Below are 13,701 nucleotides of genomic sequence, written 5' to 3' on the forward strand. Positions count from 1 at the left end.
TCTGTAAACCGAAAGACACCACGCTTGTGTCACGTGCAACATCAATCAAGTGTGGTTCGCAAGAGAAACCACAATATAAATGAAAAGCTGCAGGGATGGTACACACGAGCCCCAAGATAATGCAGTTTCTGTACGATGATGCCAGGCCAGTGTATTTTCAATGTTTAAAACTGTCGGTGGGTCTATTGAATGAAACTATGGTATTATAGTTTATATTATATTTTTTTTAAAACTGCAATGACAGAGCCCCTCGTGTCTTACTATTGCCAGTGTAAAAGTATTATGGCTTCCCTGTATTAAAGTATATTATACTGTCATATTTTTATGCTAAGCTAAGACACCCCCTGCCTGCTCATAACGATTTCAAATAAATATAATGCGGGATTTCATTTTTGGCTTGATAGCACACCCATCGCCTGGAAATTTCCATAGTAACATTTCATCTTTTAATTTTTACCCCGCTATTTGTTGGTAAATTTTCTGCCCTAAATGCTTTTGGCAAAACCACTCCGCTAAAAAAAAAATTGTTTCAATTTTTCCGCCTTCCAAAGACCTGTTTAAATTTTTCCGCCTTCCAAAGGCCTTTGCTAAACGAAAGTAGTTCTTGCCTAATCTATTGCAATACAGACCAGAACATAGCTGCATTTTTGTATTATTTATTCAAATTGCTCTTATTATGTGACAAAAAAAAACAAACAAAAAAAAGTTTACAAATCTAATTTACAACTACAGAAATAGGAACACTGTAATTACAATGTTTATATAGTAGCTACATGAGTTAACAAAATTCCGTATGGATTCAACATTATTTCAACGCTTAGCAAAATTGCTAGTCATGTCATTATGCATTAGCATTGAAACACTTTTAGTAAGATGTGTTGTAACTGACAACCAATATTTATTTAAATAAGCCGTCACATTTGAATAATACAAGTAGTACAGTAACCCTGCTTATCAGATTATTACTGTGCTATAATTATGGCATATGAGAATTCAATGTTAGTAACTGTCCAATCAGAACGGAACAGGGACATATTCTTGGCTCTGTTGTGATTGGTCAATCTTAACAAACACATGTTTATGTAAATGTACGCATTTTGTGGGATTTTACAACATGGGGAGAGGTTTCGCGGAACCATCCATACAGCCAATATTATGAGAACAAAATCAGTTATTTGTGTTAAATAAATTCTGGATTATACAGGTTTGTAGTCTAGTTTCGTCTCCAGCTTTTTGTTGTCAGATATTTTTCGCACGGCTTTCATGAAATCTTCGTCCACAACATACTCTCTCTCAGCTCGGATGGCAAACATACCTTTCAAATAAAATAAACAAAATTCCAGTTACGGTACAAGTTGCTTAAATTTATATTTTTCCAGTGGCTTATTTTATCTCTTTGGAATTAATTTTTCATACAAATTTTAATTTTAATTGTACTCCACTGTTATTTCTTGTAATTTGACAACATTGAATCTTAGACAATAGATTACATAATTTTAATTTATTTGATAGTCTGCGCTTTAAATTTGAGTTGATTGATTTCTAAAAATGTTGATTATAAGCTTCCTAATGCTTTCTTTTAATTTACAATCTTGATTTAGAAACTAAACTAGACTGAGCTATAATTAACATTGACCATAGGCCAGGGGTGGGCATAAAAATTGGTCGGAGGGCCAAAGTGAATTTTTCATTTAACACCAAAGGCCGCACCTAAACTTTGATGTTTCCAGTCTGCTTCAAAAAACCTCCAAGCACTGCTTTTACACCAGTTTATTCTCAATTTTAATATTACTTTTTACAGATGATCGGTATTGGGCCGCACACACGGTTTATTAATCATTTTCGCTGGCCGCAAAAAAATCGTGGTCGAGTAACACTTTACACAACTGTGACTTAGGCTGTCAGATTTTCTACAACTATAGCCACTTTTTCATTGTAACATTCTTTTTAAATAAATTTTTAGCAATCAAGTTCCGAATAAAATTGTGGAGTGCCCTCACCTGCTTCCGTGCACACATTCCTCAAATCTGCTCCATTGAAACCATCTGATAACTTCACAATAGCTTCATAATCTACATAGAAGATTCACAAATTATCAGTACCAGGAAATACATCATTAAATAAATAGCACAGTATGATTGCTGGATTATTATTATGGATTTGTATACACTGATCTTTGTTTAAAGCAATAGAATGCATGATACATACCGATATCTCCATGTTTTGTGATAGGAGCTGAATGAATCTTGAGAATGTCTAACCTGGCTTGTTCATTTGGTAAAGGGATTTCTGAAAAATAACATCACAATTCCATAAGAATCTTTGAACGTTGATGTGCAGAACAGAAGGATAATTTGCATTTATGGTATAAAAAAAACTGGACTGTTGACAGGCTGTGAAGTTAAGCAATTACAAGGTGCCTAAAAAATTGCAGTCCAACTTATTAGAAACCTAAGAGAGCAAACGTTGATATAAACACATACCTTACATTTAGAAAATAATTTATCTCAACAATCGACAGCTAAATTTTATCTTTTTTCTTGACTTGCTCTTTATTAGATAGAGGTAACACCTAGGTGGTTATAATTATACTCACCAATTTTTCTGTCTAAACGTCCAGGTCTAAGAAGAGCAGGATCTAACGTGTCAGGTCTGTTGGTTGCCATTATCATCTTCACTTTTCCGAGAGTATCAAAACCATCCATTTGATTTAATAACTAAAATATCAAAGACACAGGAAATATATATTAAATCATTTATATACAAAATATTTGATTATACAGTAAAAAAATAAGCCTGAGCAGATCATCGTTTGATTGGCTGAGAAGCAGAGCATTCCATCATCTATATGTAGATGACCCATTAGAATGCATAGGATCACATAACTATCAAATGACAACATGAAAACCACTTGAAAATTCCACGACCATGTAAGACTCCCATTTAAGTACTTTAAAACCAATACGTGCCAGTATTACCTCCATCAAAGTACGTTGGATCTCTCTGTCAGCAGATGTGCCTTCCGAGAACCTTCGTCCACCAATAGCATCAATCTCGTCCATAAAGATAATACAAGGTTCATGATCTCTTGCATAGGCAAACATCTCACGAATCAGCCGAGCACTTTCACCTATATACTTATCTACAATTGCGCTCGAAACAACCTAAAATGGAGTGAATCGGTTTGTAATATGTAATTATGTACAAAACCATCAAAGTTTTAGATTTTAAATATTAAGTGAGGAAATCCTAATTAGTAATAACTTATTTTTGAAGAAAAATACATTTGGCTTACATAAAAATCAATATTATGAATTTAAGAGCGAAATGAAAACTAATGTCACAAATTCAAAATTATATTTAAGAAGATTGATGATAATGATGGTGATGATTATAATAATAATCATGATAATAGTGATGATGGTGATGATGATGAGCACTACAAGTCAAAAATACCTAAACTGACATTTACCAATACCATTATCATCATCTACAAATCTGATCATCACAATCTATTAATCACTTCATAATCACATTTTCATGTTTATTCTCTATATTTTTAAATATTTGCTTCTAATATTTATTTCATATTTTATGTATCTAACCTACACTGACATTTACCAATACCATTATCATCATCATCTACAAATCTGATCATCACAATCTATTAATCACTTCATAATAACCACATTTTCAAGTTTATCCTGTAAATTTTAAATACCTGCTTCTAATAATATTTATTTTATATTTTATTAATATACATACAATACCTTCAAGAAATTTGCATCAAGCTGGCTAGCAACTGCTCTTGCAAGAAGTGTTTTACCAGTCCCTGGTGGACCAAATAGTAGACAGCCTTTTGGAGGGGTGATGCCCACTCTCTGGAACAGTTCAGGATTCAACAGTGGAAGTTCAATAACCTGAAAAATAACCCAATAAATTCCTGGAATAATATTAAAGCATTATGCAATCTGTTATGAAATACAGTAATTACGATACGCTTAAGATTTGGGACTTGGAATAGGGAGTGTAATATTGGCAATACCTCTCTCAATTCACGAATCTGTTCCGACAAACCACCAATCTCAGAATACTTGACATCACCCGGATCCTCATGTGACATGTTGTAAACAAGTGGGTCAACTTCTCTAGGTAAATACCTGCAATGATAAACATAGGTCATGTTTTCTCTAAAATTTAGCTGCATATTTGATGTATATTTGATAGCTTGTGGTAACACTATTGATAGAAACATTAACCGACCATTGGAAGAAGTTATCTCTTAATAATATATTTTACCAGTTATGCAAACTATAATTATTATATACCTGTTGAATAATGAATTACAGTATGAGCTGAGCAGGTATTACTCATGCTGCTGAAGACCCCGGTTCAAACCTGGCCCGTCTCAGGTTCGAGTAACCCTCATATTGATAGTTAGGTGGGAGAAATATTGATGTGTCTGTTATATGTTGTAGCAGCGCTGCAGCTGCTGTGGGTCCCCAGGGGCTGAGCCCAAAATTTCAGAATTAAGAACAAATAAAGAATTAAAAGAAATTATGTAGAAAAAAAAATTTAAAACATCAAAGTATTAATATTGACACCGCAAAATTAGAAAACAAATGAATTAGATATAAGAATGCTACAAAATATAAATTGTTGTGGCCATCGAACTGACTTGTAGTAGAATACAGCTAAGTAGGTGCACATGTTTCCTATGGATGTGCTACTCCACTGCTATCCAGATGTGCCCAGCCCAGCATTCAACGAAAAAATATGACGGGCTTCATGTTAAATAAAACTGAATATACGTACCTCATTATGGTGAGGGTGGTCATGTCCAAAGCAACTCTAGTACCTGGCTTTAGCTTCAATTTATCAATACCACGTCGGCAACCTACAACATATCGTGGACCATTTGTTGCCTTCACAATAACTAAAATATGTACCAAAAGTATAAAATAATAAAATAAATAAGTGGAGGGATACTTTATCAACATGCACAAAATGTGACACACAGTTAATATGGGCACTACTGTGTTTTACGACCATTGATTGACAGATCCACCTTCGCCCCCTATGAGTTGTTGATGACATAATGCTGCCATTTAAAAAAAATATCAGTTGCACGTATTTTGTTGCGTTATTTTCTTCATTGAATTATGTCAAGCTAAGACTGTCAGCTCATTGTGTACTCAGCTTTATAACACTAGCACATAGATTATTTCACTATTTAGTTGGTAATGTGCTTTTAAAAAATCATTTATTGCTTATAAAGTACGAAATACAGTTCTATGAGCATTTGCTGCCTTCCAATAGTGTTTTTTGCAGCATGCAGCAATACTTACATTTTTCTTCTGTGAGCTGTTTCAGGACTTCACCAACAATCTTGAAAAAAAAAAATAAAAAAGATTATAAATAACAAATTTCAAACCGACAAATCTTTAACTCGCAATTACTGTGGTAAAGAAGTACACCAGCACTAAAAACAAGTTCACATGACAATCATGAGCATCTGTACAATTGATATAAGCTTTACTTACCTGTCCAACACTCTGCAATGCTTTCAGGTCATTTTCAGATTTTTCATACTTCTTTGTCAACTCTTTAAGAGTATCTCGCACTGAAATACAAACCAAGATACCAATTTGTCCTTCTCATACTTGCAGCTAATTAGGGAGAAGTCTACTTAATTGCAGAGACACATATTTCGTGTTAGGTAATGTGATTTCAAAGATAACCATGATTCTGGATTCCGGATTAATTAACCTAATTGTCTCAGAAAGCATAGTTTCATTGATTAATAAATGCATATCCCATCTTAATTCAATTAAATAAAAAATTATGCAAATTTATAACTCTTCTTGTGGCCTCCATTGCAGTGACGACCCTTTTGAAAACATGATGATAATCATGCAACAGGAATCCACCTGGTCTATTTTATTTACAAACATTAACAAATATAATGATGATGACCTAAGCATTATATAGCTTTTACTATTTTATCTAGCTAGGCTAGGCCAGTAGCCTAGGCCCCCACTAGGCCTAGCCCTTTCCTCAGTCAGGGTCCCGCTCGCACTCGCACCCACCACACAGTTTCGTTAGGCAGAGCAGCGAATGAATGAATCAGCATAAGTGAACGAAATTCTTAGGGTAAAAAATGTAGTTTTAGTCAACAAAAAATAAAAATCTTAGAAAGATCGATTTATATAACTTTCTACAACACAGTAATCTTACTTTCTTTAAGCCTAGCATCAATTTCTTTGTGTTCTAACAGTTTTTTACGGTACTCCTGAATAGCTTTTTCTCTTGGATCGGCCATGATGAAAATCGCAAAACTCCGTGACCTCTACCCTCTAATTAATAATAGGCAATATATTTAGTGAAAAGAGTATTTTAAAACAAATTTTGTAAATAAAGATATATTGTTTTGGTTGTTAACTGAAATACTGTACGTTAAAATAATTATCTATAAATGCAAATATTATAATTACTAAACATACTGTGTTACAAATGATTAACTTAATGAAATTCAGTAAAACGATGTTAACTGTTTGCAAGGGTCGCTGATGGCGCACTTGTAAACAATTCTATGGATACCATTTTATACAAAGGAAGTGTGTAGGAAACTCGGCTGAAGTTTTTCAATTTTGATCCAATTTATTCATGTTTCCGTCTCAGATGGCAGTGTAAATGCTGTTTTTAATACTTATAGAAAACATAACTTTGTTTTTTGAATGAACAATATGACTGGAAACAAACCAATTCGAGCCAAAATCATCAGTATGGGCAACACTGAGGCTGGGAAGAGCTGCATCATTAAACGATATTGTGAAAAAAGATTTGTAAATAAGTATCTTGCAACCATTGGAATAGACTATGGTGTTACTAAAGTTAGAGTCAAAGATCGTGATGTTAAGATAAATATATTTGATATGGCTGGACATCCGATATTCTATGAAGTGAGGAATGAGTTTTATAAGGATACCCAAGGAGCATTACTTGTTTACGATGTAACAAACAGGCAAAGTTTTGAAGCTTTGGAATCCTGGTTAACTGAGATGAAACAAGAGATAGGAGACCCATCATATATGGATAAAGTTGTCTTTGCTGTATGTGCAAATAAGATTGATAGAAAATCAAAGCGCGTTGTAGATGGACTTGAGGGGCGTCTGTGGGCAGACAGCAAAGGATTTCTTTATTTTGAAACATCGGCTTGTTCAGGGGAAGGGATCAGTGAGATGTTCGGAAAGCTGTTTGATGGTGTTGTTACTGCGTTTGAAAATGGAGGCAAAGTGATGAGAATAACAACTAAACTTGGGTATACGAAAGAGCAAGTTGAAGCTGTACAGTGTATCAAAAATGGACGAAATGATTATGAACGACTAGGATTGAAAGTGGGGTCTACAAAAGAGGAAATCAACAAGGCCTATCGTAAACTAGCAGTGTTGTTACATCCAGATAAAACTGTAGCACCAGAGAGTGAAGAAGCATTTAAAATATTAGTAAATGCACGCACAAATTTAATGAGTGGAAAATAACAATGGACAATTCACTGTCCATAATTATGTGGAAACAAGTTTCTTGACTTGGCTTATAAAATATTGTGAAGATCGCTATCAAAATATGTATTAATAAATTGAAAAAAAATGTTTTAACAATTTTTTAGAGTGCAAATATTTACAGAGTAAAGAATATGTTTCAACAGTACAAGTTTCTTGGTTATTCACAGCGGTGGTTTCAGATGGGTGGAGGTTTGGGGCATGTGTTCCATTATTTGCTGTAGATATTGCCAATTTAGAAAATAAATTCCAAAAATAGCAGCCCATTTTTATATCTCAAACTTTTAGGCCAATCCTGATTCAATCATACCGTAGAGTATAAAAAGTCTGTGGGATGTGTGCCTTGATATAAAAGTGTTGTGCTTATCCATGCATTTTGTCTTGCTCAATTTCATTGCTGCTTTCCTCTGCCTGAAAATGCAAGTTGATATACATGTACATTCATCTTGTGTGCAACAAGATCCTTGTGCAAAATTCACTTAACGAAAGGAGCTGCAAGCGTAAAATAATCAATCAAGGTGCTTGTAATTTTTTAGTGGTTTTTTTTTTTATGGTTTTAAACAAAATATTTTTAATATTTTAATAAATATTTTATTTGAGACATTTTTAGATATACAGTAGCATTACAATGTATGTATCTATTATCTTTATATAGAATCCATTCATTTGAGTGTGTTCAAAATATAAAATATTGCTGAATGAAACGCAGATGATATCGTGTCTTGTTATCTTCTCTGTATTCGATACAGCTGTGTACTCAATAGGTTGGCCTTAACAGAGGGATTTAGCGATGGGTGTCACATGACCTAACTTAGGTGTTGGATATAAAAAATCCACTGACACAGCGGTATTATACATGGAGATTTCTATCGCGGCCATCCCTTGTTTATTGCTGTAAAGATCATCATAATTCCCAGTAAAATATACCAAATTGATTGGAAATTAAACTTAAGAATTTTACCTTAATGGTTTGCTAATGCTTTAAAGGATACTGACCGCAAACATTTAAATTTTTCGACAAATGTTAGGCCTAGGCCCCTGCACATCTACGGCATGGTTAGGTATGCATGATGGTCTTTGACCTGCGAACTACGCTGCAATGTTAGGGCCAGCTAAGGTTTATGAAGGATCACTTAAATTTCAAAGCATACAATCCAAGGAGAACACTAGGATAAGTTAATAAACACTATGTTGAACAATCGTATTGCCTCTCCTAGCCATTAACTTCTCGCGCTAACAGTGGGTGGTTGTTTTTGCAACCATAACATTATCTTTTCCTATGCTATCGCAGTGTAATGTTTCTCATGTATACCCAAATCAGATCATGTGACCGCCTGTAAACAATCGTCGCTAAATCCCTCTATTAAACTGGTTGGTTCAGTGAAAGGAGTCTACGAATCTGAATGCTCTTCATACCTACACACAAGATGAATTGCCCAAAAAGAATTTGCTAAGAAAGTGCTACACCATTCATTCATGCTGCATCAACATCAAATCCCACCCCATTCAAATCATTCATTTATTCATCTAACAAACCCTATCCAGTGGGGGTGCCAGGATTTGCCCAATGGGGAGTCTGATGTCCCCGATAGAAAGGCTGATTTCACTTATCTGAGAGCAGGGAAGAATAGCAGAACAAAGCAGCCCAGAACCACTCAAAAGGGGATCCGTCAGATGGGGTACTGTCTCCCAGCCCCCATTAGAGCCACCACTTATCCCATCTCATTCATCCGTCCCATCCATTTATTCATTCATCCCTTTATTTTTGTCTATAAAAATCCACCACTAACAAGACAGAAAACAACTCATGAATTTAGTCTACATATAATGCATTTAATAAAAACACTATAATCAACTACATATTAATACATCATTGTTTACACTACAATTGGAATCTACTTCTTTTTAACAGTTATGCAAACAATTATCCACCATCTGGTAGTCATCTTTATAAACAAACACAAAAAGAAAAACGAAATAAAACGGTAGAAATAATTCTAATTTTAAACACATTAGACTGCCTGTGCTGCTGCATTCCTACCAAAATTTAAGCATTAACAGCACCACAAATGCAAAAATATAGAGGTTTCTACACAAGCCATATTTCTACACATTGGTGTATACTGGGGTCTTCTGCCATATAGGTCCCAAGTGTAAAAACATACAAATTATATGTTATCTGTTTAAAGGAAAATTATAATATACAGGTAAGGTAGGTAAGCCTTTAACAATACTAGATAATATTAGTCAGTAATATAATATACTGACAGAAACTGATAATTGATTATGAAAATAATATGTCCATAAAAACAAAAAAATCATTACATATACTGTATTTATTTTAAATCATATCCTCCATTTAATCAAGGTGCAAGGAACTTCTGCTTTCTTGTATTATATTCTTTCTTTTACTCTTTTCTCCTCTATACCATATATCTAAGACTTGTATAACAAAGCCTTCTCGAAACCTGAACCGTAAAATATACATTTGTTGCACTCAATATTTGGTGAATTATATCGTAAAGCTAATATATTGTGTTAGAATAAAATTATCATCTGTGAAATAGATTATTTAATATAATGTGACCTAACATACTTCCTTATTTGTACATTCGGTAATTCATTTATAATTTGTAGGAAAGAAAATGAAAACAAACTACCGGTAACTATCATTTATATCTTAATATTGTTTTATTTCATTGGAAATATTTAAATTATATCATTCTTCATTTAAAGGGAACTTTAATCACTCAAAATTTTATTTATTAACAATGACAATGGTAGTTAGTACAGATTATCCTTTGTAATTTACATAATGGAAGAAATAAAGTAATTAAAACTACATTTATGGCTATCATCTAATGTAGGCCTATTGCTATAACAACCAGCTGGTTATAGAATATATAACTAAGCCCAATCTTGATATATTTTATCCTATCTATTGCTTTGCAAATGAACTGTAGAGGGAGCTAGATCTGTACTAATATTTTATTACAATATGTAGTAGGGCTATATTCTCTTGTATAGTTTACTGTAGAGAGACTGGCTGTACAATTACATTGTTATGCTCAATTAACCATAGATACTCTTAGCATCAATAATAATATAATCAATATTAAAACAATTTATATTCTTCTGTAAGCAATTTGACTATATTATATAGATTAAATCAATTACTTTGCAAAGTTAATCATTTTAAGCTTAACAATATAGGTGCTGAGATTTTAATGCTAAAAATGATAAAATTAGCAACCAACAAGCAAGTATTTGCTAACACCTGTAATTTTCATTGTGAATAGAAGCTAAGTACCCAAATTAATTATCACTAAGTAAAGGCATCTTTATCAAGGTGGCATTATTGTAATAGTAATTCCTGTGAGAAAATCTTGATGCTTGCTCCGTTTTTTTTATCATTTCCATCTCACTCCCAGTGTCAATTAAGTTCCATCTCATTCCCAGTGTCAATATATTCTATCTCATTTCCAATACCCATTAAGTTCCATCTCATTCCCAATTTCCATTTTGCATAGAAGTTTCCAATGGAGAACATTCAAGATCCTAGCCACGAGTAATTAGCTCATTCTCATTTGGCATTACTCTTGGATACATCTAAAAAATAAATAGCAAAATATATTAAAACATATTAACAATGAAATACTTTATTGAACTGTGTTCTATTTTCTCTATGAACTACTGTATATTAAAATGAAATAATAATTTAAGCTCAGTCTAGATTATCAAATTATCTTGGACAAAAAAATGGTATGCCCATATATAGTCATGATGTACCCATATATAGTCATGATGTGCCTATATGAGGCTTGCCATCCCAAAACCAGTGGACTGTTGCTAAAGGTTGAACTGAGTAATTAGCATAAGAATGTGGCACTATATAGTATAATATAGTACGGAAAAGCCGTAATACTTTTACTCATAACTTTGGCAATAGTAAGTCGATTCCAGTAAATTACCCATCATTTTAAAGCTAATAATGTTGTTGTTTTAGCCACTTCTGCTGGTTTAGGCATGGCAAGCCCCATATATGATCATGATGTGATGGTATCATGACCATATTTAGGTATGTTGCATGTTTTTTTTGTTTTTTTTCAAATAAAATTTGATTGTCAGAACAGGTTTTTTGTAATTACAAAACTTGTCTATCTTTAATGAGTACTATTTTATGAGTGCATTAGAGTACTTTTTAGTATAAAGGATCATCTTAATTGGTCAGTTGGTCACTAAAATGCAAACTTAAAGTAAGTAAAACAAATATGAGACAAAATGAATCTTACCCCTAAGAAATTTCTTGGCACGTAGCCCTCGGAGTTGCTGCTCAGTTTCCTAGCCCACCACCATTCTGATTCATCAGCATCACCTCGTCTAATAATATGGAATTCATCCCCGCTTTCGAAACTTAACTCATCACTGCCTGTTGCTTCATAGTCGTAAACTGCAAAACTTATTGTACTATTAATTTCTCCAAGATCATTCTGAACACCTAAAACAGATAAAAATAAAGTCGTAAAATTGCTTGTTTTACCACAATTTATGACAGCACTTTTATTTTTAATGCACTTTTAATTACAATTTAAGAGAACACTTCTATTACATTTTTAAGAACACTCAGTTTTACATCTCAACAAAATAACACCCACTTTGAAATAAGTAATCTCTGCAGTTAGAAAAACTTTCAAATCAGTAATTGATTACAAGTAGACAGGCTAAGCATTTAACACCTCTATAAATCCCTGAAAAGAAAATATCATTAATGGGGGAGGGGGAGGGGTAGGTGTGAGAAAAGGGCTATATCTTTTTGTTCTTTAACTATTTTCAAATAGTGCAATAACAAATTAGTTATTCATCAGTGGAATTCTTTGAAAAACAGGATTGAGAAAAAAGATTTTTTTCATGGTGAAACATAATTTTGAAACTTACCATATAAATATTGTGAGCAGTCCAGATACCCATCCTCACCTTCTTCACACTTTTGAGCTGCAGTTTCTTTATCACTAATGGTAGTGGCAAATATACTCGCACCTTTCTCTACTAACAGTTGAACCATTTCACGGCTGTTGCATGAAGCCGCACAATGTAACGGTGTCCTACAAATAATCAGTATTAAACATTTAAAGTGCGTTTATGTTTTTGTGTATAATTGATGACAATATTTAAATGATATTGTCATGTGTTTATTAGTATAATTATGTAAATAGATTAGGAAGTGTTTATGTGATAAAATCAAATGTTCATGTGATAAACTCAAATGTTCACGTCATAGACTTGCATGTTCATGTGATAAACTCAAATGTTCATGTGATAGACCAAGGTATTCATATGATAAACTCAAATGTTCATGTGATAGACTAAGGTGTTCATGTGATAGACCTGTATGTTCTTGTGATAAACTAAAATGTTCATGTGACAGACCCAAGAACTGTCATAGACACACATGTAATTCTGATAGGATATTAGGATAGACCCACATGTTTATGTGAGAGACTTGCATGTCCATGTGATATATCCACATTTTCATGTGACAGACATACAAATTCATAAGATTCTACATGTACAATTTACAGTACTGGTTAACAAACAATCTTAATGTATGCATGCCATTATTGCAATTGTAAAAACTCTGGATTTTTCCATTTTAAACAGGTATACAAGAATAAAATCTTATGAATGTGTAGCAAGTACCACTTTAAAATTTGTTTAAAAATACCAACCATCCATCACTGTCAGCTGCATTGACATCGCAGCCCCAGTCCAGCAGGAAGTTGACAATCTCAAAATGACCAGCGCAGATCGCATTATGCACCGCTGTGATTCCTTCATCATTTGCTGCACTTGGATTTGGTACCTAAAATAACCAATTTCAAAGAAACATTCATTACCTGTTGTAATATAATAAAGGATTGGAAGGAGAAAAGAATAGTGGTACACGAAGTAGTGGCACCAGAGATTCCCCAACTAGAGATCTAAGATCTCGACAGAGGGTCCATGCACGTTCAGACTGTAAATATACTCTTTCAAAGCAGTCTTTGACAATGAAATAATTGCTGGATCCCTCGCTGGCACTGCGGCTCCAGGCTATGATGACATCATATCATGACCACATCATGACTATATATGGTTATAC

The 13,701-nt window shown here is 33.5% G+C and overlaps 3 protein-coding genes across 16 annotated transcripts in view; 1 reads left to right on the forward strand and 2 right to left on the reverse strand.

Moving 5' to 3' along the window:
* Window positions 1-639: 639 nt before the first annotated feature.
* LOC117116093 (26S proteasome regulatory subunit 10B) lies at window positions 640-6,356 on the reverse strand. Its single transcript, XM_033260042.1, has 11 exons — window positions 6,238-6,356; window positions 5,544-5,623; window positions 5,349-5,388; window positions 4,816-4,936; window positions 4,046-4,160; window positions 3,771-3,920; window positions 2,979-3,164; window positions 2,597-2,717; window positions 2,209-2,289; window positions 2,001-2,072; window positions 640-1,315 (listed from the first exon to the last, which is right to left on the reverse strand). Exons 1-11 carry the CDS (start codon window positions 6,320-6,322, stop codon window positions 1,197-1,199), a joined length of 1,170 nt encoding a protein of 389 aa, XP_033115933.1. The 5' UTR covers window positions 6,323-6,356; the 3' UTR covers window positions 640-1,196.
* Window positions 6,357-6,592: 236 nt separating this feature from the next.
* On the forward strand, window positions 6,593-8,278 carry LOC117116108 (dnaJ homolog subfamily C member 27-like). The gene has a single exon (XM_033260063.1). It carries the CDS (start codon window positions 6,738-6,740, stop codon window positions 7,539-7,541), a length of 804 nt encoding a protein of 267 aa, XP_033115954.1. The 5' UTR covers window positions 6,593-6,737; the 3' UTR covers window positions 7,542-8,278.
* Window positions 8,279-9,374: 1,096 nt separating this feature from the next.
* The window catches only part of LOC117116127 (apoptosis-stimulating of p53 protein 1-like), a 60,495-nt gene continuing 56,168 nt past the window's right edge, over window positions 9,375-13,701 (reverse strand). For all 14 annotated transcript variants that reach the window (XM_033260092.1, XM_033260093.1, XM_033260095.1 and 11 more), the window contains 4 exons: window positions 13,289-13,422; window positions 12,498-12,664; window positions 11,855-12,060; window positions 9,375-11,171 (listed from right to left, as the gene is read on the reverse strand). In XM_033260092.1, the coding sequence (XP_033115983.1) occupies window positions 11,121-11,171; window positions 11,855-12,060; window positions 12,498-12,664; window positions 13,289-13,422 (558 nt within the window). In that variant the 3' untranslated portion in view covers window positions 9,375-11,120. The remainder of the gene's footprint in view (window positions 11,172-11,854; window positions 12,061-12,497; window positions 12,665-13,288; window positions 13,423-13,701) is intronic.

Source organism: Anneissia japonica, unplaced genomic scaffold (genome assembly GCF_011630105.1).
Source record: "Anneissia japonica isolate Jap-2015-1 unplaced genomic scaffold, ASM1163010v1 scaffold287743_len2803612_cov181, whole genome shotgun sequence".
NCBI classification, from domain to species: Eukaryota; Metazoa; Echinodermata; class Crinoidea; order Comatulida; family Comatulidae; genus Anneissia; species Anneissia japonica.

What these genes read in the sequence shown, in the direction of transcription:
- LOC117116108 (XM_033260063.1), top strand. Translation starts at nt 6,738, where the DNA reads ATGAACAATATGACTGGAAACAAACCAATTCGAGCCAAAATCATCAGT.
- LOC117116093 (XM_033260042.1), bottom strand. Translation starts at nt 6,322, where the DNA reads ATGGCCGATCCAAGAGAAAAAGCTATTCAGGAGTACCGTAAAAAACTG. An exon ending in TTGATGCAAATTTCTTGAAG is followed by an intron (nt 3,165 to 3,770) that starts GTATTGTATGTA and finishes ACTCCATTTTAG; the next exon opens with GTTGTTTCGAGCGCAATTGT. An exon ending in CACAAAACATGGAGATATCG is followed by an intron (nt 2,073 to 2,208) that starts GTATGTATCATG and finishes TCTTCTATGTAG; the next exon opens with ATTATGAAGCTATTGTGAAG.